A 22,752-nucleotide genomic window follows, 5' to 3' on the forward strand; every position below is an offset into this window, starting at 1 on the left:
GACATGGGTTGCTAGATGGCCGCTAGCACATCCGCAATACCCAGTCCCCATAGCTCTGTGTGCTTTTATTGTGTAAAAAAAACAATTTGATACATATGCAAATTTTTAACCTGAGATGAGTCCTGTCTCTGACTCATCTCACGTACAGGACACATCTCAGGTTAATTTGCATATGTATCAAATCGTTGTTTTGACACAATAAAAGCACACAGAGCTATGGGGACTGGGTATTGCGGATGTGCTAGCGGCCATCTAGCAACCCATCTTCTCAGCTCTATGCACAAAATCCCAGTGACAAGTTGACTTTAATACAAGGCACTTACTAATGTATTGTGATTCTTCATATTGCTTCCTTTGCTGGCTGCATTCATTTTTCCATCACATTATACACTGCTTGTATCCATGGTTACGACCATCCTGTAATCCAGCAGTGGTGGCCGTGCTTGCAAACTATAGAAAAAAGCACCACCCTATGTGCGCTCCCACGGTCCTGGCCACCAGAGAGGATGGCACTTTTTCCTATAGTGCGCAAGCACGACCACCGCTGCTGCATTGCAGGGTGGTCATAACCATGGAAACGAGCAGTGTATAATATGATAAAAAAAAATCATCCAGCCAGCAAAGGAAGCAATATGGGCAATCACAATACATTAGTAAGTGTCTGGTATTAACTTTGTCTACATGATAAATGCTACTTGCTGAAGTGACACAACCCCTTTAAGTCATACAGCTAATTATAATAACCAAGAGGAATTCTGCTTCTGCGACCCGATCTCTTACTACCAGAACTATCGATACCAGATCTACAACTACTAATAAAAGTTATAAAAAGTAGTCATATAAGGCGACAAAAAGGACAAAATAAGGCCTCGTTCACATGGCAAAAAACAGATGCTCAAAATATGGATAGCTTCTGTACGCATTCCATGTATTTCTCACTCCCATCAACAGGAAGGGCTGAACTCTGCTGCAAATACGGACAAGAATAGAACCTGCGCTAAGACTTGCGGATCGGGTGCGCGTATGTGCACATGGCCCTACAGAAATGAATGGGTCAGGGTGCTGTCCGGAAAAAAAAGTTATAGAAATAATTACAAAAACAGTAATTCTGCGGCTGGTGCTGCTACAGGTAACAGTGATGATGATAATAATAAAAATCATAATATTTTATAAATATTATTACTATTACCTAAAAATTTGTATAACTATTAGGCAGCTAAAGGGGACCAAGTACTAATACTAAGGATGATGGAAATCTAAATAACAGAGATGTGCTAATAAATAAAAAGTAATAACAATACAAAAAAAAATAATAATAGTAGTATGGATAATAATTATAATAACAGGAACTGGAATAAAACAAAATATTAAAAACAACAACATTGATGATTAGTATTCAGCCAAGAAGAACGTATTCCAGTTACATTAATACAAATTAAAATACTAACACATTAATCTATAGTAATAATAAATAACTATTATATGTATTGCTTATTATTAATCAAAATAATATATTTTTTATTGTATTATTATTTTAATATTAAATTTTTTGCTTACTATTATCATTTTACTATTTATTATATTACTATTTATTGTTATTATTGTAATATTTTTGGCTACTATTATCTATACTTATTATCATTTTTCAATTTTATTATTTTACTATACTTTACTTATAATTATTATTTACTATTAGATTAATTTTCATATAACATAGGGACTTAGTTCATGTATTTACCTGTTGATGATGATGAAGACAGAACCGTCTTGATATTCTTCAGGGAATGAGATATTTTTTGTTTTCTATCTCCAGTTTCCTCCTCCAACCCTTGTGTGGTCTTTTGATCACGGTTCACTACCTGCAGAAAACTGTAATCCTGTATGTGGCCGTTTCCAGCTGCCAAAGTGTCTCCCCTCCCCCTCTCCAGAGATTATAAACTACAGCTTCAAACTTCCCCAAAATTAACTTATGTCTCATTCTCTCACTTTCTTGTTTTTTATATACTGACATTTTTTCTGTTTTTCAAATTCGAACAATAAATTACAAAAAAAAATCAAATATATATCAATAATAGGTGTGTATGTTAAAGTTTAGATGCAATTTACTATCAACCCAATGTGTGCCACTATTATCTTATGGAAAATACACTAATAAAGTGATATATTTTATTGCATTTGAATATTGATGTATTTTACATACATTTTGTGTACAATCATGGCCAAACGTTTTGAGACAGACACAAATTTTGGTTTTTATAAAGTTTTCTGCTTCAGTGTTTTTGAATTTTTTTGTCAGATGTTTCTATCGTAATTGAAATTATAAGCTTGTCAGAAGTTTTTTTAACTTTTATTCAGAAACCATCAGGTTTTTGTAAAGACTCAACATTTCTATTGTGGACTCTACTTTTTCGGGACTTCTGTAGTTCGCGCTGGCAAGCTGGATATCACCCTCTGGATCAAATCCTGACTGACCCAATCCAACCCATTCTTGCCTAGCCAGCATTTAGAATTCATCACAGTTTCTTTGTTTTTATTTGTCCTCTTAGTTTTTGAGGCTTGACCACCAGTTCTTAATGGGACTGAGATCTGGGGAGTTTCCTGGCTACAGACCCAAAATGTCAATGTTTTGTTCATCAAGCCACTTACCTCTGACTTTTGCTTTGTAATACGGTGTCCATCATGCTGGAAAACGCACTGTTTATCACCAAATTGCTCCTGGATGGTCAGAAGAAGTTGCTCTTGGAAGGTTGGGAGAAGTTGCTCCTGGATAGTTGGGAGAAGTTGCTCCTGGATGGTTGGGAGAAGTTGTTCTTGGAGGATGTATTGATCCTGCTCTTTATTCATGGTAGTGTTCTTAGGCAAAATTGTGAGTGAGCCCACTAGCTTGAATGAGAAGTAACCCCACACATAAATGGTCTCAGGATGCTTTACTGCTGGCATGACACAGGACTCATGGTAGCGTTCACCTTTTCTTCTCTGGATGATCATTGTTCCAGATGTTTCCAACAGTCTGAAGGGGGCTTCATCAGATAAAATAACATTCCCCCCAGTCCTTTGCAGTCCAATCCCTGTACTTCCTGCAAAAGGTCAGTCTGTGCTTGATGTTATTCTTGGAGAGAAGTGGCTTCTTTACTGCCCTTCTTGACACCAGGCCATCCTCCAAAAGTCTTTGCCTCACTGTACGTGCAGATTCCTCATACCTGCATGCTGCCATTCCTGAGAAAGCTTCTCATCCAAGGGAGTGGGCTCACTCACAATTTTGCCTCTTATGGAGCACCATGCCACCAGCCAAAAGGGATAGCTAAATTGCTTGGTGCACAAAATACCCTGGGGACCTCCTCATGTCAGGGATGTGGTGTACCTATGTAATATCCATGAACAAAAGCAATATGCAGTCTGCATAGGCCGCCCAAAACCTAAAATTGTCCATAAATTGGTAAATTGGAGGTAGACCATGCAGCATCTATTGAGGTCTTGGAGAAAGGAGCCAAGGCATGGTGGATCCCACTTTACTGTTGGGCGGCAAGAACCTGTGCAAGACTCCCCTGTACAGAGGAAATGTTATCTCACAATGGGTGGGGAATTGGCCCAAGGGTCATGGTTGGGACCTGGAGGGGAAAACAAACACCAGCCTTTCTGTTCTGGGCCACTGTAATGGAGGCTCATCTTAAGCTTTGCCATGTAGTCCCCCAGCATTGAATCAGAAGTTAGAGTAGTAGACAAAGTTTGGTAATGATGATTGTTTTACTGTTTTGCCTGTTAAGGAGGCCATTTTTTGTCAACAATGACAAGGGAAAGTGCAGCCAATTTGGTTGTCACCTTCTCAGGATCTGATAGTAAGATGTTCACATTGTCAGTAGATTTCACCAAGTGACATTACAATAGCACGTAGGATAGTTATAGGATTTTGTGAAGTAGTTCATAAGATGACCTAGTTTTGGTGACCTAAGTTTAGTCTTCTCCTAAAGGCTAGACTCTACTGACTATACTAGTAAGGCAGCTGGTTTAACACAAGTTAGCTTTAAAGGGTTTCCCCATCTGGACATTTAGGGCATATCAATAGGATATTCCAATAAATGTCAATCAGGTGCAGTTCCCTCTGAGGCCCATACTTATCACAAGACCTGGGCCCCACCATGAATGGAAAGTATACTGCATGAGTGGCTTTCTCCATTCATTGCTATGGTACTTGATGAAAGGAGAGCATACCACGCATGTGTAGCTTTCTCGTTTCACTGCCATGGAACTTCCAAAAATAGCCAAGAATTATTTCTTGAGATAAGAGCAAGTCCCAGAGGAGGCACCTGTGCCCATTAGACGTTCATGGCAAACCCTAAAGATATGTCATAGATTTCCAGTTTGAACAAAACCTTTGTGTTTGAAAACCTCCCTGATATGAAGCTGATCATAAGGTATCCTGGCTGCTGCTGGAATCTCCTCAAGCTGTAATCTAGGGGGGTGAACGCATCAGCAAGTTTCTAATTCTCCTGCACCACCTCAACTGGATAAAAGAGGCATTACACAATTCTCTATGAAATCAATAGGGTGTCCATGTAATATATCAATACGCCAGGTCCTCCAGAGCAAGAGACACTCTTTGGTGCCACTGTCCACTCTGACTAATAGAGAAAAGTCCCATATGGCAGAACACTTTCTCTGGTACTGTAGAAGGGGTGTCTGAACTGTGTGGTCTTGCAGGACACCTCAACTGCCTCTGCTGAAGGGGCATCACACATGGCCTGGCATCTAAGACCTGTGGTCACCAGAAGTCTTGTATAGCAATTAGTGTTGAGCTGAATTTAGGAAAAATTAGATTTGCAAGTAATCTGATTTTTCTCGAGTTTCGTGGTAACAAATCAGGTTTTCCTAAAATTGCAGCTGCACATGTTACAAAGCGAGTAAGTGTAGAGCACACAGGCTCTGGAACGCAAGATCACCCATGAAGCCAGCCAACCCCTGTGATGTCACAGCCCCTCATCCCGCGTGGTCTCCGCCATTGTCAAGTGAGCTGAGCATAGGGAGAGATGTGGCAAGTGCTTATGTGCTAGGGACAATGTTGCTGAAAATGATTAATAGAAGACTATTGCAGAGGGAGACTGCAGGGAGAGTGCAGGGAGACTGCAGGGAGAGTGCAGGGAGACTGCAGGGAGACTTATGCTGCATCAGTTTAATTTACTCATTCCTACATCAGCCATAAAGTGACATATGTAATTCAATACCAATAAGATGAAAGCCTTTTTTATTCTGGTGCCAGCAAGCCAACCAATACCATCCAGTCTCAACCTCTTACGGGGGCCAGTTCTTAATAATGATAATCCTCTTCTTTTGCTGGCATCCTTCTTGGTCTCCATGTCCTAGAAAAGTTATCACGATGAAGAGAGAGAGGAGCTGGATGTTCCTGATGACATATTCTCATCGATATTAGATGATGTGGACAAGGAGGAAAAACAGTTGGCAGAAGAAGAGATCCCACTTGTAGGGCAGGAGAGCGCTGGGGTTGGAGAAGTGGGTATGACAGAGATGATTAATATTCTGTGTTAACTGTCAATTAACCTGCAGGAGATTGCCGGCCAGAACAGCAATAAATTGCATATTGTGCCTCCAACCTAACCAGCCAAACCCCATACCAGCAACAGCCCCTGTTTAAAGGTGCGTTAAAGGTGCCGCATGGCCATTAACAATGAGGACTGACTATACAGTGCGGTCTTCATTACTACATGAAAAGCAGCTGCGGGCTAACTGGCAAATTGCGGATCTGCAAAACACGGATACCGGCTGTGTGCGTTCTGCATTTTTCGGACCGCACATGGCCGGCCCCATGATATAAATGCCTGTTTGGTCGCGGTGGCTTGAGTATGATATGGTGGCAAACAGCTATTGTGGGGTACGGCTGCTTAGGCACTGTACATTATATTACTTGGGAAATATATGGTTGGTACATTATATGACCATACATCTAATAGAGGGGCAAGAAAAAAAGGCACTGCATAGGGAAGCCCCCAAAATAATACCAGCTTTGGGCAGTAATAGCAAAGATGATGGTCATATACATACAGTTTATAGCCATAGGATCCATCAAGACCAGTCTTGTTCTGAACTTTAGCCAGCCCACATTCAATAAAGACTTTGGTATCGCCGGCCACGAAGAAAGTAAAAAAAAAATGAACCAGGAGAAAATGCATGTCTTTCCTTCAAGATCTTTATTTCCATCAATTAATGTTAAAATACAAGTCATCCATAATCTGAAAGACTTTCTGGGTGATTTGAAGGTACCGCCATGGGGTCTACTTCTACACCTCACAGAACACATCCACTGACAAAGCTGCTCACATCCTTGTTCTTGCAGTTATTGTTCCAAGCCACCCTTTAAAAAGTTAAGAACAGTTATTAAACAGTCACCTGCCATCTAGAGGTCTTATATTAACCCTTTCATAACTTCAATATGCTTCCCATGTCATTCATTTGTATGGGTCATTCTAGTGAATGGGGTTGAGTTGCAATTCCAGTTGCAGCCCCTAGAAAAGAGTGGATTTTTTTTCTGGAAGAGGAGCAGAACTTTTATTTTATTTTCTGGACAACCCCTTTAAGTGAAATCACACAACAAAGTTACTTACCAGGCCCCCATGCCATTGGGATCTCTGACAACCCTCTTGGCACATGTAATGTCATCACTGATGTCGTCATTCATCAAATCTTTAAGAAAAATGACATAAAAAGTTGTATACTCTGCATATCATATAGTTCTTCACCTAAAAATTCTAGAAAGAATAATAGCCTGCCTTTGGACAAAGTCAATATAACAAAAGAACCGATACATACCTGTAAGATCCCCTGCCGATCCAGTGCTGCCTCACTGCCAGTCTTTGTTCCTAACATGCCTGTCTACACACATTTTTGGGGGGTACTTTCTCTCCTTGGGGAGAGTGCACCTTAATCGGCATGAGGAGACTTACAGACCATACAAGCTCCTCTGGAATTCAGGGAAGAAAGGATTCATTTGCATCCCTTGCTGTCTACACACGTAACCGCTACATGCCAAACATTCGGCTATTTCATGCTGTGCACCACTGAGGGCAAATTTTTATATTATCTCGGACAACTACTTTAAAACTCCATCTCCTTTAATCAGATATTGGAAGAAGCAACTCTGTCCACAAGCATTGTCTTCAGGGTGGGACAACAGGTAGCTCCCAAGAAGTTAAGGTTCCCACAGATAAATCGTATATAATAACATTCTGGAGCAAATTGAACCCAGTTATCAGTGCAATTACATTTCTTTAGGATTGTCCTTTATTTCATATAGATTGAAAGGGTAGTTCCAGCTAGATGGGTGATTGGGAGGTCCAGTTGCCTAGACAATTTTACAACACCGGAAACCTCTCCTGTAAAGAAGCTTCCGGTGTCATGTGGTTGCATACATACCCAAACCACCAGTTGCAGAAACTTCTAGTTGGGGGTGGTCCTACTTTTTGGAGACAATTATGGAACACATTTTAAAAGGGTTTTTTAAAACATGATTAGTCTTCAAAAGCAGCACCACACCTGTCCAAAGGTTCAGTAGAGTATTGGAGCTCATCCACCTTTAAATTGATGCAGCTGAGTTGTAATACCCATGGTCAGGTATGGAGCTGTTTCTAGGGGGGGAAAAAGCTATGTTTTCCTCAGCAACCTCTTTAATGACCAAATCATTTCCATCTTTACTCACTGCTACAGCTGATGCTACAAGCACCCACGGCTCCGGATGTCTTTCCATCATTACACCACCAGTAGCTGTTGATCTGGAAGACTCCATAATCTCGGCTCCAGCCATTGTCGTACATGGCGTTGGTGGTGTAGCGACTTTCATAGTAGGCCATACACATCCCTTTAAAAGAGAAGCACACGGTAAGACCATACAAGAAGATCCACTTTTCCATTTCAACATGGCTTTTGTTATGGTGACCTTAACCACCTCATGATTAGGAAGGAGGATGGTGTGAACTAGAGCTTCAAATCTATCTACAGTGCCAACCTGGGCTTTGGGCTGTCTCTGCGTGGTCAACTGGAGCTTAGAGCTGTCTTATTTGCTTTGGGTTGAGCTTTTGAGTTTGGCTGTAGTGCTGACCTAATCTTTGAGTTGTCTCAACCAACTTGAACTTTGACTGTATCTATAGTGCCAACCTGAGCTTTGTCTAGGTCTATAGTGTCAATCTGAGCGTTGGCAGACATTATAGTGCTAACCTGAGCTTTGGCTATTTTTATGGTGTCAAGCTGAGCTTTGGCTTTCTCTATGGTGCCAGCCAAAACTTTGAGATGTCTTTATTGTGCCAACCTGAACTTTGGACTGTTTCTATGATGTCAAACAGAGATTTAGCTGGCTGCCATTCTGAGCTTCGGCTGCCTCTATGATGCCAACCAGAAAGGTGGGTTGTCCCTATGGTGCCAAGCTGAGCATTTGGCTGTCTCTATGGCATATACTTCATTGAACCTTTATAGGATAGACATGAGTGGGGTTACAAAGATAAAGAAGGTCATATACTTACAGTTTGCCAGACTGTAGCCATAGTATCCATCAAGACCAGCGGTTTTCAGGGCTTTGGCCAGCTCACATTTGGTGAAGACTTTGGCATGGCTGGCCACGAACAAAGTGAGGAAAATGAGGCAGAAGGCAGCCTTCATTGTGCTGGGTGTTGGCTTAGTTGAGTAATAGGCTTGACGAGGAGCAGCACTGACGGGACTGGGCAGACTTTATATATAGAGAGGATGTTTGCACCTTTAAGAAATCGTTAACCTGTATTACATAAAGTATAGATAACTCGTAGCACTATGATAAATGTTCCAGCTGTTCTATAGGTAGTCACACCCTTTCGTGGACCACTAGCGCCCTCTGCTGGAAATAGTGGCAAATCTGCACAGTTTATTAGTATCTCCTTGTGGTAAAGCTGAGGGACAACCAATATGGCCTCCACTACGACTGATTACCCAAATTTCTCTAGATTCCAAAATGGTAAATCTACATGGAAAATCCTGAATGGAAAATCAGTCAAGAGCACAACGAACTCCCCCCCCCCTCACGGGACAATCGCAGTAACAATTGGCTGCCAGATATCCCAGGCCTTGGGGGTACAATTATCCTATGCTCCAAATCCCTTTCCTTTCCCATAGGGAGAATGCCCTGAGTTGGGAAAGTTCTGGTAAGACAGGGTTGTTCCATATGGGAGACATATATAGAAGTCCTGAGACCCCCAGGAAGCACTTTAGCCTTAGCCCACACTTTCCTCATTAGCACCAAAGTTGGGGCAGATCCTAATCTTGGATCCACTCCCCCTGCCAAGGCCATCGGGGTGGAGCGTGTCCCAATGCCCATTCAACTAATCTGAAAATTTCTTCCCGCTCCTCCAACCGTGTTCCATCCTTTAAAGGATAACTGTCATTTTTTAAAATATTTGCTAGTCTATTAGAGCTCGGCATGTATACCTGAGTTAGTCTGTCAATGATTGCCAAAATATCTGTAATTACTTCATAATAACAGCTTTCGTTAATGTCCTCTGTCCCTTTCCACTGCTCCCTTAAAAGACCGTTGCTATGGCTCCTCTGTCTCCGGCTAAGAAGACAGGGGGGCGGTCCTTCACACTGCATGGCTGCATTAGGCTTCAGAGTGAGGAGGCGTGTCTCTCAGTAATCCAATCTGATTGGCTGGCAGGACCTGCTGGCCACAGAAAGTAGCAGTTTTGGCCTCAGAGAACTGGCAGAGGAGCCACCTTGAGAAGATCCTCATAATGTAGGATTCAAAATAGGGGAAAACTCAAGGAAAACAGTGGTAAGAGAAGCTTTATGCATAATGCTGCAGTAACATATGCCAAAATAGATTTATTGATGAAAATATGAGAAAATACAATAAAGGTTTGGGCACAGAGCTGTAGCTAGAACTGACTGGGCCCCACAGCACATTTTTGTATGGGGCCCCCCACACACACTTACACACTTCTTCACAAACCCCTCTCATATGGCTATTTGGTGACTTTTTATTTTACTGTATTTATTTATTTGCCTCTCATTTTTAGCACAACTTTGTTGTTTTTTAACATTTCCAGTTGCTGACGGAGATTATATTCAACTCAACCCGTTTAAAACCTGCGCTGCAATTGTAATAGACCCGTCTGATTAACCTCTACATATCCACAAGTATTTCAGCCTCTGTACCTTTCATACTGCAGCCAAGGATGCAGTCATACACATACATGGACGCACTCATACACGCACTCTCCACGTACATGGACGCACTCATACACGCACTCTCCACATACATGGACGCACTCATACACGCACTCTCCACATACATGGACGCACTCATACACGCACTCTCCACGTACATGGACGCACTCATACACGCACTCTCCACATACATGGACGCACTCATACACGCACTCTCCACATACATGGACGCACTCATACACGCACTCTCCACATACATGGACGCACTCATACACGCACTCTCCACATACATGGACACACTCATACACCCACTCTCCACATACATGGACGCACTCATACACGCACTCTCCACATATATGGACGCAGTCATACCCGCACTCTCCACATACATGGTCGCACTCATACATGCACTCTCCACATACATGGACGCACTCATACACGCACTCTCCACATACATGGACGCACTCATACACGCACTCTCCACATACATGGACGCACTCATACACGCACTCTCCACATACATGGACGCACTCATACACGCACTCTCCACATACATGGACGCACTCATACACGCACTCTCCACATACATGGACGCAGTCATACACGCATTCTCCACATACATGGACGCAGTCATGCACGCACTCTCCACATACATGGACGCACTCATACACGCACTCTCCACATACATGGACGCACTCATACACGCACTCTCCACATACATGGACGCACTCATACACGCACTCTCCACATACATGGACGCACTCATACACGCACTCTCCACATACATGGACTCACTCATACACGCACTCTCCACATACATGGACGCACTCATACACGCACTCTCCACATACATGGACGCAGTCATACACGCACTCTCCACATACATGGACGCAGTCATACCCGCACTCTCCACATACATGGACGCACTCATACACGCACTCTACACATACATGGACGCAGTCATACCCGCACTCTCCACATACATGGACGCAGTCATACCCGCACTCTCCACATACATGGACGCACTCATACACGCACTCTACACATACATGGACGCACTCATACACGCACTCTACACATACATGGACACACTCTAACACGCACTCTACACATACATGGACGCACTCATACACGCACTCTCCACATACATAGATGCACTCATACACGCACTCTCCACATACATGGACGCACTCATACACGCACTCTCCACATACATGGACGCACTCATACACGCACTCTCCACATACATGGACGCACTCATACACGCACTCTCCACATACATGGACGCACTCATATACGCACTCTCCACATACATGGACGCAGTCATACACGCACTCTCCACATACATGGACGCAGTCATACCCGCACTCTCCACATACATGGACGCACTCATACACGCACTCTACACATACATGGACGCAGTCATACCCGCACTCTCCACATACATGGACGCAGTCATACCCGCACTCTCCACATACATGGACGCACTCATACACGCACTCTACACATACATGGACGCACTCATACACGCACTCTACACATACATGGACACACTCTAACACGCACTCTACACATACATGGACGCACTCATACACGCACTCTCCACATACATAGATGCACTCATACACGCACTCTCCACATACATGGATGCAGTCATACACGCACTCTCCACATACATAGATGCACTCATACACGCACTCTCCACATACAGTACAGACCAAAAGTTTGGACACACCTTCTCATTCAAAGAGTTTTCTTTATTTTCATGACTATGAAAATTGTAGATTCACACTGAAGGCATCAAAACTATGAATTAACACATGTGGAATTATATACATAACAAACAAGTGTGAAACGACTGAAAATATGTCATATTCTAGGTTCTTCAAAGTAGCCACCTTTTGCTTTGATTACTGCTTTGCACACTCTTGACATTCTCATGATGAGCTTCAAGAGGTAGTCACCTGAAATGGTCTTCACTTCACAGGTGTGCCCTGTCAGGTTTAATAAGTGGGATTTCTTGCCTTATAAATGGGGTTGGGACCATCAGTTGCGTTCTGGAGAAGTCAGGTGGATACACAGCTGATAGTCCTACTGAATAGACTGTTAGGATTTGTATTATGGCAAGAAAAAAGCAGCTAAGTAAAGAAAAACGAGTGGCCAATGAAGGTCAATAAGTCCGAAAAATTGGGAAAACTTTGAAAGTGTCCCCAAGTGCAGTCACAAAAACCATCAAGCGCTACAAAGAAACTGGCTCACATGCGGACCGCCCCAGGAAAGGAAGACCAAGAGTCACCTCTGCTGCGGAGGAGAAGTTCATCCGAGTCACCAGCCTCAGAAATCGCAGGTTAACAGCAGCTCAGATCAGAGACCAGGTCAATGCCACCCAGAGTTCTAGCAGCAGACACATCTCTAGAACAACTGTTAAGAGGAGACTGTGTGAATCAGGCCTTCATGGTAGAATATCTGCTAGGAAACCACTGCTAAGGACAGGCAACAAGCAGAAGAGACTTGTTTGGGCTAAAGAACACAAGGAATGGACATTAGACCAGTGGAAATCTGCGCTTTGGTCTGATGAGTCCAAATTTGAGATCTTTGGTTCCAACCACCGTGTCTTTGTGCGACGCAGAAAAGGTGAACGGATGGACTCTACATGCCTGGTTCCCACCGTGAAGCATGGAGGAGGAGGTGTGATGGTGTGGGGGGGCTTTGCTGGTGACACTGTTGGGGATTTATTCAAAATTGAAGGCATACTGAACCAGCATGGCTACCACAGCATCTTGCAGCGGCATGCTACTCCATCCGGTTTGCGTTTAGTTGGACCATCATTTATTTTTCAACAGGACAATGACCCCAAACACACCTCCAGGCTGTGTAAGGGCTATTTGACCATGAAGGAGAGTGATGGGGTGCTGCGCCAGATGACCTGGCCTCCACAGTCACCGGACCCGAACCCAATCGAGATGGTTTGGGGTGAGCTGGACCGTAGAGTGAAGGCAAAAGGGCCAACAAGTCCTAAGCATCTCTGGGAACTCCTTCAAGACTGTTGGAAGACCATTTCAGGTGACTACCTCTTGAAGCTCATCAAGAGAATGCCAAGAGCGTGCAAAGCAGTAATCAAAGCAAAAGGTGGCTACTTTGAAGAACCTAGAATATGACATATTTTCAGTTGTTTCACACTTTTTTGTTATGTATATAATTCCACATGTGTTAATTCATAGTTTTGATGCCTTCAGTGTGAATCTACAATTTTCATAGTCATGAAAATAAAGAAAACTCTTTGAATGAAAAACTTTTGGTCTGTACTGTACATAGATGCACTCATACACGCACTCTCCACATTCATGGACACCCTCATAGATGTGCTTACTATATACATGGACGCACTCATACACGCACTCTCCACATACATGGACACAGTCATACACGCACTCTCCACATACATGGACACACTCATACACGCACTCTCCACATACATGGACGCCCGCATATACAATACACATATATAGACACCCAGCTCTCCTGCTGTGCCTCTGCACTTGTGCCATGCAGGATAGCAGGGAAGCTGGATGACATTTCATGATACAATTCACCCAGCTTTCCTACTGTACTGCAGGTCACATGTGCACAGTCTGGGAAAGCTGAATATAACCCCAGTTCCCCTGCCACTCACTGGTGCAGTTGCGGTAATCCAAATGATGTTCAGCATGCTGGGCATGAAAGGTTCAGGCTGCAGGAATAGCGGGTAGGAAAAGAGGCGGGGATATGCTACCTCCGCCCATATTGGACCGTCCTGATGCTGGTCCCTGTCCATCATCAGAACTGAGGAGGGGGAGAGACGGAGCAATGTCACTGATGTCAGGTCAGTGACAGAGGTGCAAGTGCAGGACGCCGGGGACAACGGCAGTATCACCCACTTGCTCCAATTAATAAGCAACCCAGACTGCTTGCCAAATTCAGAAATCAGAGATATGATAGGGTCTATTGATGAGGCCAGATCTCCTACATACATATCCTCTATACCTCCCCTTCTAAAGCCATTTATTAGTGGTGTAGGCTCTATGGCAATGGCAAACAGAAGAGGGGACAAAGGACAGCCTTGCCTTGTCCCTCTCTCTAAGGCCAACGCCGGGGACATGACCCCATTGACCCAGACTTTATCCCTGGGCTCATTATAAAACCGTTTCACCCACTTTAGGAAAAATAGGCCAAACCCTAGTTTTGTCATAACTGCCCAAAGGTACTCCCACTCGACACTATCAACAGCCTTGGCCGCGTCAAGTGAGAGCACGGCACTACATCCATCCCCTTCACCCCCCACCAACTGAAGGTTAAGGAACAGGCGTCTGAGATTTAAGGATGTGGATTTCCCAGGCAAAAAGACAGATTGATCCTTGTGAATAACAGTATTAATGACGCTCAATAACCTATCAGCTAAGACCTTGGCTAGTACTTTAATGTCTACTGTCAACAGGGAAATAGGCTGGTAAGAATCCACCTGTGTAGGGTCCTTACCTGGCTTTGGTATCACCACCACAATCACCTCTCTCATCGAGCTGGGAAGAATGCCAGTCCAATGAGAGTCATTGAAGACATTAAGGAGATGTGGGAGTAAGATCTCTTGGTGTTTCTTGTAAAATTCTCCTGGCAAGCCATCCCCACCGTGCGCCTTCGTATTAGGAAAGACCTCAACGCCTCAAGTTCCTCCAGCGAGATTCCATCAAGCAGCTGTCTAGGCTCCACAGAGAGAGAGTAGGCATGGATATGGCTGATAAATAATCATCTCTGTCTGTCGAGTCAACCATCAGCTTATGCAACCGCACGGGAGCACTACCGTTCATCCGTAAGCAATTTTCCAGCTTTGTCTTGGTCACCAGCAGGCTTTGGCATTAAATCTAGCACATCAGTTTCTCTCTGGCTCTGCTATGCTATCAGGATTAAATAGGAATCTTTTCCTTTCTGCTGTACTTAACTTTCTGTAGTCTGGTCTGTCTTTAGCTTTATCCAGGGAACCTAAACCTCCTGGCTTCAGAAGCTTCACGCTTTGGCTTCAATATCCTACAGAGCTGAAGGTGCTCTGCTGGCTCGAACACAGCCTTCCCCTAGAAGGAGGTACTCTAGACTCGACCTCTCCCCTAGAAGGGGTAGGCTAGACTAACTCCTAACTAGGTAAATTCCTCCCTCTCTAAGAGAGAGCTAGAATGGAAAGAAGGGTTCCATTCTAGGTAAAATAGCTCTGCCTTTGTTGCCGCCATCTGCTGTTAACAAGGCACATTACACTTTAACAGTTGCATAACAAGAAATACTAATACACATTGTGCAGAACCTGGAAATTAATACATAGGATGACATTAGGTAACCCTATGGAGACAGTAGCAAGGCGCGGAGGTGGTAACGGCACTCTGGGGCATTGCATACACCCTTACTTTAGAGGCAAGCCGCCCTCGGCTTGTGCTTAGGGTATATAAATATATGTGCTCTAAGGGTACCAGGGAAAAAAATTTTTGCTGCATGAAAATACATACACATATAAAGACTAACAAAGAAGATGGCTACCTATGGGTTCCTGCCTGGGTAGGGTGTCTTACCACGGTTTTCCCTCTCGCAGCGAACCGACCAACCAAATGAATATACTCATTTACTGCACTAAGCGCTCAATACTCCATGACGTGGCCATAGTCGTTTATGGAGCATGGGGATGTCATATACTGTAATCCCTCCAACATGTCATGATATGCCTGCAAACAGAAGGGTGGCTTCATCCTGTAATCCCTTCCTAGCATCAAGGTCTAGTAATGCTTTACACTTCGTCACCTTGATGACTGACCAGGTAGCTACACACATATTCCTCCTAGGCTTGGCTAAGCACAAGACCTGGGGATAAATAACCGTGGATAAGCACAAGGCCTTAAAACATATAACAATTGGGAGGATGAGGCAACGCACTCCAATCTCTCCGGACACGTATTAGCAGCGGGTTACCCTTGACGATGACAGATCTGCTTGTGACTTACAACTGGGTTCCTCCTGTGTAGCAACACAATAAGGTACAATACCTAGCTAACCAACACAAGGTCAAAATGAAAACCATTAGTATTAACGTCCTCAGAGGCAGTCCATAATAAGCAAAAAAGTAAGGTGCTGACTATCTGGCTAACAATATTATTCCACCAAAGTCCATACAAAAAGTGCATATAAACACATTGTGGCACCTGAGAGAGAATACACATAATGGGCACGTTGCTGAACCTGCAAAAGATTATTGTAAATCACAGTGCAAAATAGGTAAGGCAAACATTTAGGGACATATTCAATGTGATAAAATAGTGCAATGAGGCAATAAAATCACATTAGAGTCCATTTCCTTATTAGAGTCCATTTCCTTAATGTTGGTGGATAAAGTGCACCTGACAGGAACAAAAGTGCAAAAGAGTCTCTTGTAATCCATGGGAAATAAGGCAACGTCATTATTTGTAATCCAAACGAAGTAACATTTGTAATCTACATGGGTAATAACGGTATAGCAGCACAGGTAATGAGAACCTTTTGGTAAAGGGGCTCCCAAATAACCTGAAAAGGGGAGAAAAAGAAATTTTGGTGCTGTTAGGCCAAACAGGGAAATATTTTGGGTAACTCGGGGGAGTCCTAACCAGCATGGCCATTTAGGTGAGGGCTAAAAACAAGGGCAAACACAACAATAGGACACTGCCAACAGGCCCTTACCCTTCAGGTTCAGTCCACGAAGTGGCTCCCAGAAGTCACTGTTCTTTCAACTGTAGATGGTGAGGAAGAGCAGCTCTTTAGAGGAGGGACCTCAGGTCCTCCTCACCACTGGAGCTATTAAACTGGATCAAAGGTTTGTCCTGCCTTTTACAATACATTTGGGCTTCCACAGTGATGTTCAGACGACACCTGCTGTCACCCCTGGGTTGTAACACTCCGCATTGCTGCTGTGACTTTCTGTCTCACAGGGGCAGATGCTCCTGCCATTCTGAGGGGTCCAGAATCTCCGGCTGTATAGGGGCCAGCAAGTAGTCCTCCTCTCTAGGTCGTCTTATGGACAGCTCCAGGTTGATCTTTCTCAGCTGGGACTGTGCTTTCCAGGGTAATTGGTACGCCACCACCGTCGGGCTGAAGACTAAGGCTGCCTGGACCATACTTCCCATTTGCTGGCCAATGGTTGGGGGTGCGGGCAGTCCCGGTATAAGGGGCTCTGGCTCCGGTTTGAGTTGTTCCCTGTAACGCAGCACCCCTCCCTCGTTTTCTGTTAAGCGTCCGACACGTCCCCATCCTCCTGCCAGTACTCTGGTTTGGACACTGAGACCAGCGGCTTTTGTAGCAGGCTCACCCTCATGGCAAAGGTGCCTTTAGGGGACTGCATGGGAGTAAATTCTACCTGCTCCCCTTTATACAGGCTATGGGCTTGTTCACATGACCGTGCTGTGTTTTGCAGTCCGCAAATTGCGGATACTGCGGAAAGGAACAGGAAAACAGGACAAGAATAGGACACGTCTCAGAATTTTTGCGGGGTCACGGAATGGGGCAACGGATGTGGACGGCACATGGAGTGCTGTCCGCATCTTTTGCTGACCCATTGAAATGAATGTTTCCGTATACGGAATGCAAAAACGGCCCGTATACGGAACACAAAAAACATTCATGTGAACGAGCCCTATGTCGGACCTGTGGCAGGTACGGCCTCTTAACTGAACACCGATTAACAAATAGTTCGGTCCCAGACTTGTCATCTTGCACAAACCCCGTACTTCTCTCGACGTTAAACCAGATTACTGTTCCGGTCCTCCGTTCCAGTAAAGGGTCATGGGGTAGTGGTCGGTCGAGCAGGCGGACAACCCAATCTTTGATGGCCTTTCTGTAGTCCCAGGCGTTCGTGGCGTAGGCCGTCACTTTCCAAGGCACCACGGGACTGAGGGAATCGTAGGCCTCGTTCTTTCTGGGCTGCTCACTCTCGCTGGGTGACTCGCTCTTTCTGGGTGGCGATAGAGGATAGGTCATCAGTAAAAAAAAACACTTGGAAAACCCCTCTAAGCACAGGTTCGGATTCCTCGCCAGATACATACAGTGGATATAAAAAGTCTACACACCCCTGTTAAAATGTCAGGTTTCTGTGATGTAAAAAAATGAGACAAAGATAAATCATTTCAGATTTCCCACCTTTAATGTGACCTACAAAGTGTACAACTCAATGGAAAAACAAACTGAAATCTTTTAGGTGGAGGGAAGAAAAAATATAAAAATAAACACACACACCCTTACACTAATACTTTGTTGAAGCAGCCTTTTGATTTTATTACAGCACTCCGTCTTTTTGGGTATGAGTCTACAGCATGGCACATTTTGACTTGGCAAGATTTGCCCACTTTTCTTTGCAAAAACCCTCCAAATCTGTCAGACTGCGAGGGCATCTCCTGGGCACAGCCCTCTTCAGATCACCCCACAGATTTTCAATCGGATTCGGGTCTGGGCTCTGGCTGGGCCATTCCAAAACTGTAATCTTCTTCTGGTGAAGCCATTCCTTGGTTGATGTGGATGTATGCTTTGGGTCGTAGTCAGGCTGAAAGATGAAGTTCCTCTTCATGTCCAGCTTTCTAGCAGAAGCCTGAAAGTTTTGGGCCAATATTGACTGGTATTTGGAACTGTTCATAATTCCCTCTAGCTTAAGTAAGGTCCCAGTTCCAGCTGAAGAAGAACAGCCCCTTGGCATGATGCTGCCACCACCATGCTTCACTGTGGGGATGGGGTTCTTCTGGTGATGTGCAGTGTTGTTTTTGGGCCAAACATATCTTTTGGAATTATGGCCAAAACGTTCCACCTTGGTTTCATCAGACCATAACACCTTTTCCCACATGCTTTTGGGAGACTTCAGATGTGTTTTTGCAAAATGTAGCCTGGCTTGGATGTTTTTCTTGGTAAGAAAAGGCTTTCGTCTTGCCCCTCTACCCCATAGCCCAGACATATGAAGAATACGGGAGATTGTTGTCACATGGACCACACGGCCAGTACTTGCCAGATATTCCTGCAGCTCCTGTAATGTTGCTGTAGGCCTCTTGGTCGCCTCCCAGACCAGTTTTCTTCTCGTCTTTTCATCAGTTTTGGAGGGACGTCCAGTTCTTGGTAAGGTCACTGTTGGGCCATATCTTCTCCACTTGATGATGACGGTCTCTTCACTGTGTTCCATGGTATATCTAATGCCTTGGACATTGTTTTGTCCCCTTCTCCTGACTGATACCTTCTAACAATGAGATCCCTCTGATGCTTGGGAAGCTCTCTGTGGACCATGGCTTCTGCTGTGGGATGCGACTAAGAAAATTTCAGGAAAGACCAACTAGAGCAGCTGAGACTTTATTTGGGGTTAATCAGAGGCACTTTACATGATGGCCGGTGTATGCTGACTCCTATCTAACAGGATTGTGAATGTGATTGCTTAATTCTGAACACAGCTACATCCCCAGTTATAAGAGGGTGTGCACACTTATGCAACCACATTATTTTAGTTTTTTTTGGGTTTTCTTCCCTCCACCTAAAAGATTTCAGTTTGTTTTTCCATTGAGTTGTACAGTTTTTAGGTCACATTAAAGGTGGGAAAAGTTCTGAAATGATTTATCTTTGTCTCGTTTTTTACAGCACAGAAACCTGACATTATAACAGGGGCGTGTAGACTTTTTATATCCACTGTATGTCACACACATCCCTTCCTATTTGAAAATATCAACTTGGTTCCAAGATGGCAGCTTTCAAATTGGCCGCCGTGTTGGGTGTCACCCCTCACAGATTGGCCCCCTCCCCCTTAGGACGTGCCACACACTTTCCGTTTATTCGGGTGTCTCCATACTTTCGGAGCGCCCACGTAGATTACGTTATATTACACGATTAGATGACACTACGTCATATAAGAGGCTCCGCCAGGCAGCGGGTGATGGTGGTCTCCATGCGGTGCTGCACCCAGTAGTGTAGGGACCCAGCTGAAGGTGGTCGCCATGAATTGCTAGGTGGGATTCTACGCTTTATTGGTGACAGTGAACCATTTAACCCTTTCATAGCCGGCTGTGATCTTCTCTCTGGATATAAACATCCATCATAACAAGAAAACAAGTAACTGCCGAGCCTCGGCAGCTGCAGACTACCACTCCCTCCCTCCGCCTCCCAGCTGCATGGGAAAGAGACATTTGTCTACCAAGGACGCAGCCTTGACTCCATCTATTAATGCGAAGGTGACCAGACACGAGGAGCTCAGGTGAGCGATCAGGACCCAACATTAACTCTTACACTGCCAACTACTAGAGGCACTACAACCCCCAATCATCAGAGAGTTCTATTATACTACTACACCTCCCAACATGACCATAATACATTTCTATTATACTACTACATCTCCCAAAATGACCATAATGCAATTATATTATACAACTACAACTCCCAACATGTCTGTAATACATTTCTATTATACTAATACAACTCCCAACATGACCATAATACAATTTTATTATACTACTACAACTCCCAACATTACCATAATACATTTCTCATATACTACTACAACTCCCAACATGACCATAATACAGTTCTATTATACTACTACACCACCCAACATCACCTGGTACATTATACTTCTTAGACAGAAGACTACAACTCTCAACAAGACCTGACAACTGGACATAATCATAGTGCTGTTCTCTTGTATTCTAGCTACAGAACACTACACCTCCCAACATACACCAAGACTGTATCACACATGATGGACTTAGATACAATATCACCCATTATGGCTTTAGGCACTTTAACACAGCAGAGAGTATCACACATAGTAGGCTTAGATACACAAGTTTAGCAGATAGTATTCTGCAGGATCAACTTAGATACACTATGTTAGAGTCAGTATCACTCAGCGATAGTTTTAGATACACAGCTCAGCAGGCAGTATTATGGATAACTGGCTTAGATACACTGGTTTAGTAGATAGTATCCCACATCATATGGTTAGATACAGCAGCTCAGCAGACAGTATCACACAGGATAGGATTAGATACACAGCTCAGCAGACAGTATCACACAGGATAGGATTAGATACACAGCTCAGCAGACAGTATCACACAGGAGAGGATTAGATACACGGCTCAGCAGACAGTATCACACAGGATAGGATTAGATACACAGCTCAGCAGAAAGTATCACACAGGATAGGATTAGATACATCAGCTCAGCAGACAGTATCACACAGGATAGGATTAGATACACAGCTCAGCAGACAGTATCACACAGGACAGGATTAGATACACAGCTCAGCAGACAGTATCACACAGGATAGGATTAGATACACAGCTCGGCAGACAGTATCACACAGGATAGCATTAGATACACAGCTCAGCAGACAGTATCACACAGGATAGGATTAGATACATCAGCTCAGCAGACAGTATCACACAGGATAGGATTAGATACACAGCTCAGCAGACAGTATCACACGGATAGGATTAGATACACAGCTCAGCAGACAGTATCACACAGGATAGGATTAGATACATAGCTCAGCAGACAGTATCTCACATGATTGTCTTAGATACACAGCTCAGCAGACAGTATCACACAGGATAGGATTAGATACATAGCTCAGCAGACAGTATCTCACATGATTGTCTTAGATACACAGCTCAGCAGACAGTATCACACATGCAGGGCTTAGGTACAGCGGATCAGCAGGCAGTATCACACAAGATAGGATTAGATACACAGCTCAGCAGACGGTATCACACAGGATAGGATTAGATACACAGCTCAGCAGACGGTATCACACAGGATAGGATTAGATACACAGCTCAGCAGACTGTATCACACATGCAGGGCTTAGGTACAGCGGATCAGCAGGCAGTATCACACAGGATAGGATTAGATACACAGCTCAGCAGACAGTATCACACATGCAGGGCTTAGGTACAGCGGATCAGCAGGCAGTATCTCACATGGTCTTGTTATTTCCTGCGGGGTGCTATCAGTTTTCCCGCTCTTGTGTTTGTGATTGTCTTGTGGTTCAGGACCGGTCACGCTCTGCAGCTGCTGACTGCTCCCCCTTAGAGGGATCTCATACCTGGCGCTTGTGTCTAGTGCCCCCTGCTGGGCAGCTTGGAACAGTCACATATTCTTTTTCCCATTTCCCTTGTCTTTAGGGACATTTCTACTTGTGTTTCACAATCCAGCTTTTTCGAACGAGGGGTCCCCTAGTCTACCCAGTGAAGTGCTGCGGCCGGGGGTCTGCTATATAAATGCAGCCCAAAAAATCTGTGGTGGGCAAAGGGGGGCGCACGCAAAATGGGCCCCTGCTGTTGGTGTTTTATAATTTCCTACCCAACCATCACAGGACAAGGGGGCACTGGCTTAGTTTTCCTCCTCTCCAACACTTCCCACCCCCCTTAGGGCATCAGGACCCTCTGGGTATTTTACCCCATCACTTTGTACTGTGTGTGGTCCAACCTGTGGCTCTCCAACTATTGCAAAACTACAACTCCCAGCATGCCCCAGGGAGGTGTAATTCTGCAGAAGCTA

The 22,752-nt window shown here is 44.3% G+C and overlaps 1 protein-coding gene across 2 annotated transcripts; it reads right to left on the reverse strand.

The window, feature by feature from the left end:
• Positions 1 to 6,208: 6,208 nt before the first annotated feature.
• On the reverse strand, positions 6,209 to 22,199 carry LOC122919403 (lysozyme C-1-like). 2 transcript variants are annotated; one of them, XM_044268409.1, is made up of 5 exons: positions 22,173 to 22,199; positions 8,523 to 8,752; positions 7,706 to 7,864; positions 6,615 to 6,693; positions 6,209 to 6,364 (listed from the first exon to the last, which is right to left on the reverse strand). In XM_044268409.1, the coding sequence occupies exons 2-5, from the start codon at positions 8,656 to 8,658 to the stop codon at positions 6,298 to 6,300; spliced, it is 441 nt and encodes a 146-aa protein (XP_044124344.1). In that variant the 5' UTR covers positions 8,659 to 8,752; positions 22,173 to 22,199; the 3' UTR covers positions 6,209 to 6,297. The 2 variants fall into 2 exon arrangements, with proteins under 2 accessions (XP_044124344.1, XP_044124345.1); XM_044268410.1 differs by lacking the exon at positions 22,173 to 22,199 and having other exon boundaries at positions 8,523 to 8,893.
• Between the last annotated feature and the right edge of the window lie 553 nt (positions 22,200 to 22,752).

The sequence above is a fragment of the Bufo gargarizans genome, chromosome 9 (assembly GCF_014858855.1).
Source record: "Bufo gargarizans isolate SCDJY-AF-19 chromosome 9, ASM1485885v1, whole genome shotgun sequence".
In the NCBI taxonomy this organism is placed as follows: Eukaryota; Metazoa; Chordata; class Amphibia; order Anura; family Bufonidae; genus Bufo; species Bufo gargarizans.

Excerpts from the sequence above, each read along its gene's own strand:
- LOC122919403 (XM_044268409.1), bottom strand. The coding sequence starts at position 8,658 with ATGAAGGCTGCCTTCTGCCTCATTTTCCTCACTTTGTTCGTGGCCAGC. Across the intron at positions 7,865-8,522 it reads TGGCTACAGTCTGGCAAACT|GGATGTGTATGGCCTACTAT; the intron begins GTAAGTATATGA and ends TCTCTTTTAAAG. Across the intron at positions 6,694-7,705 it reads TTGTAGCATCAGCTGTAGCA|ATTTGATGAATGACGACATC; the intron begins GTGAGTAAAGAT and ends TTTTTCTTAAAG.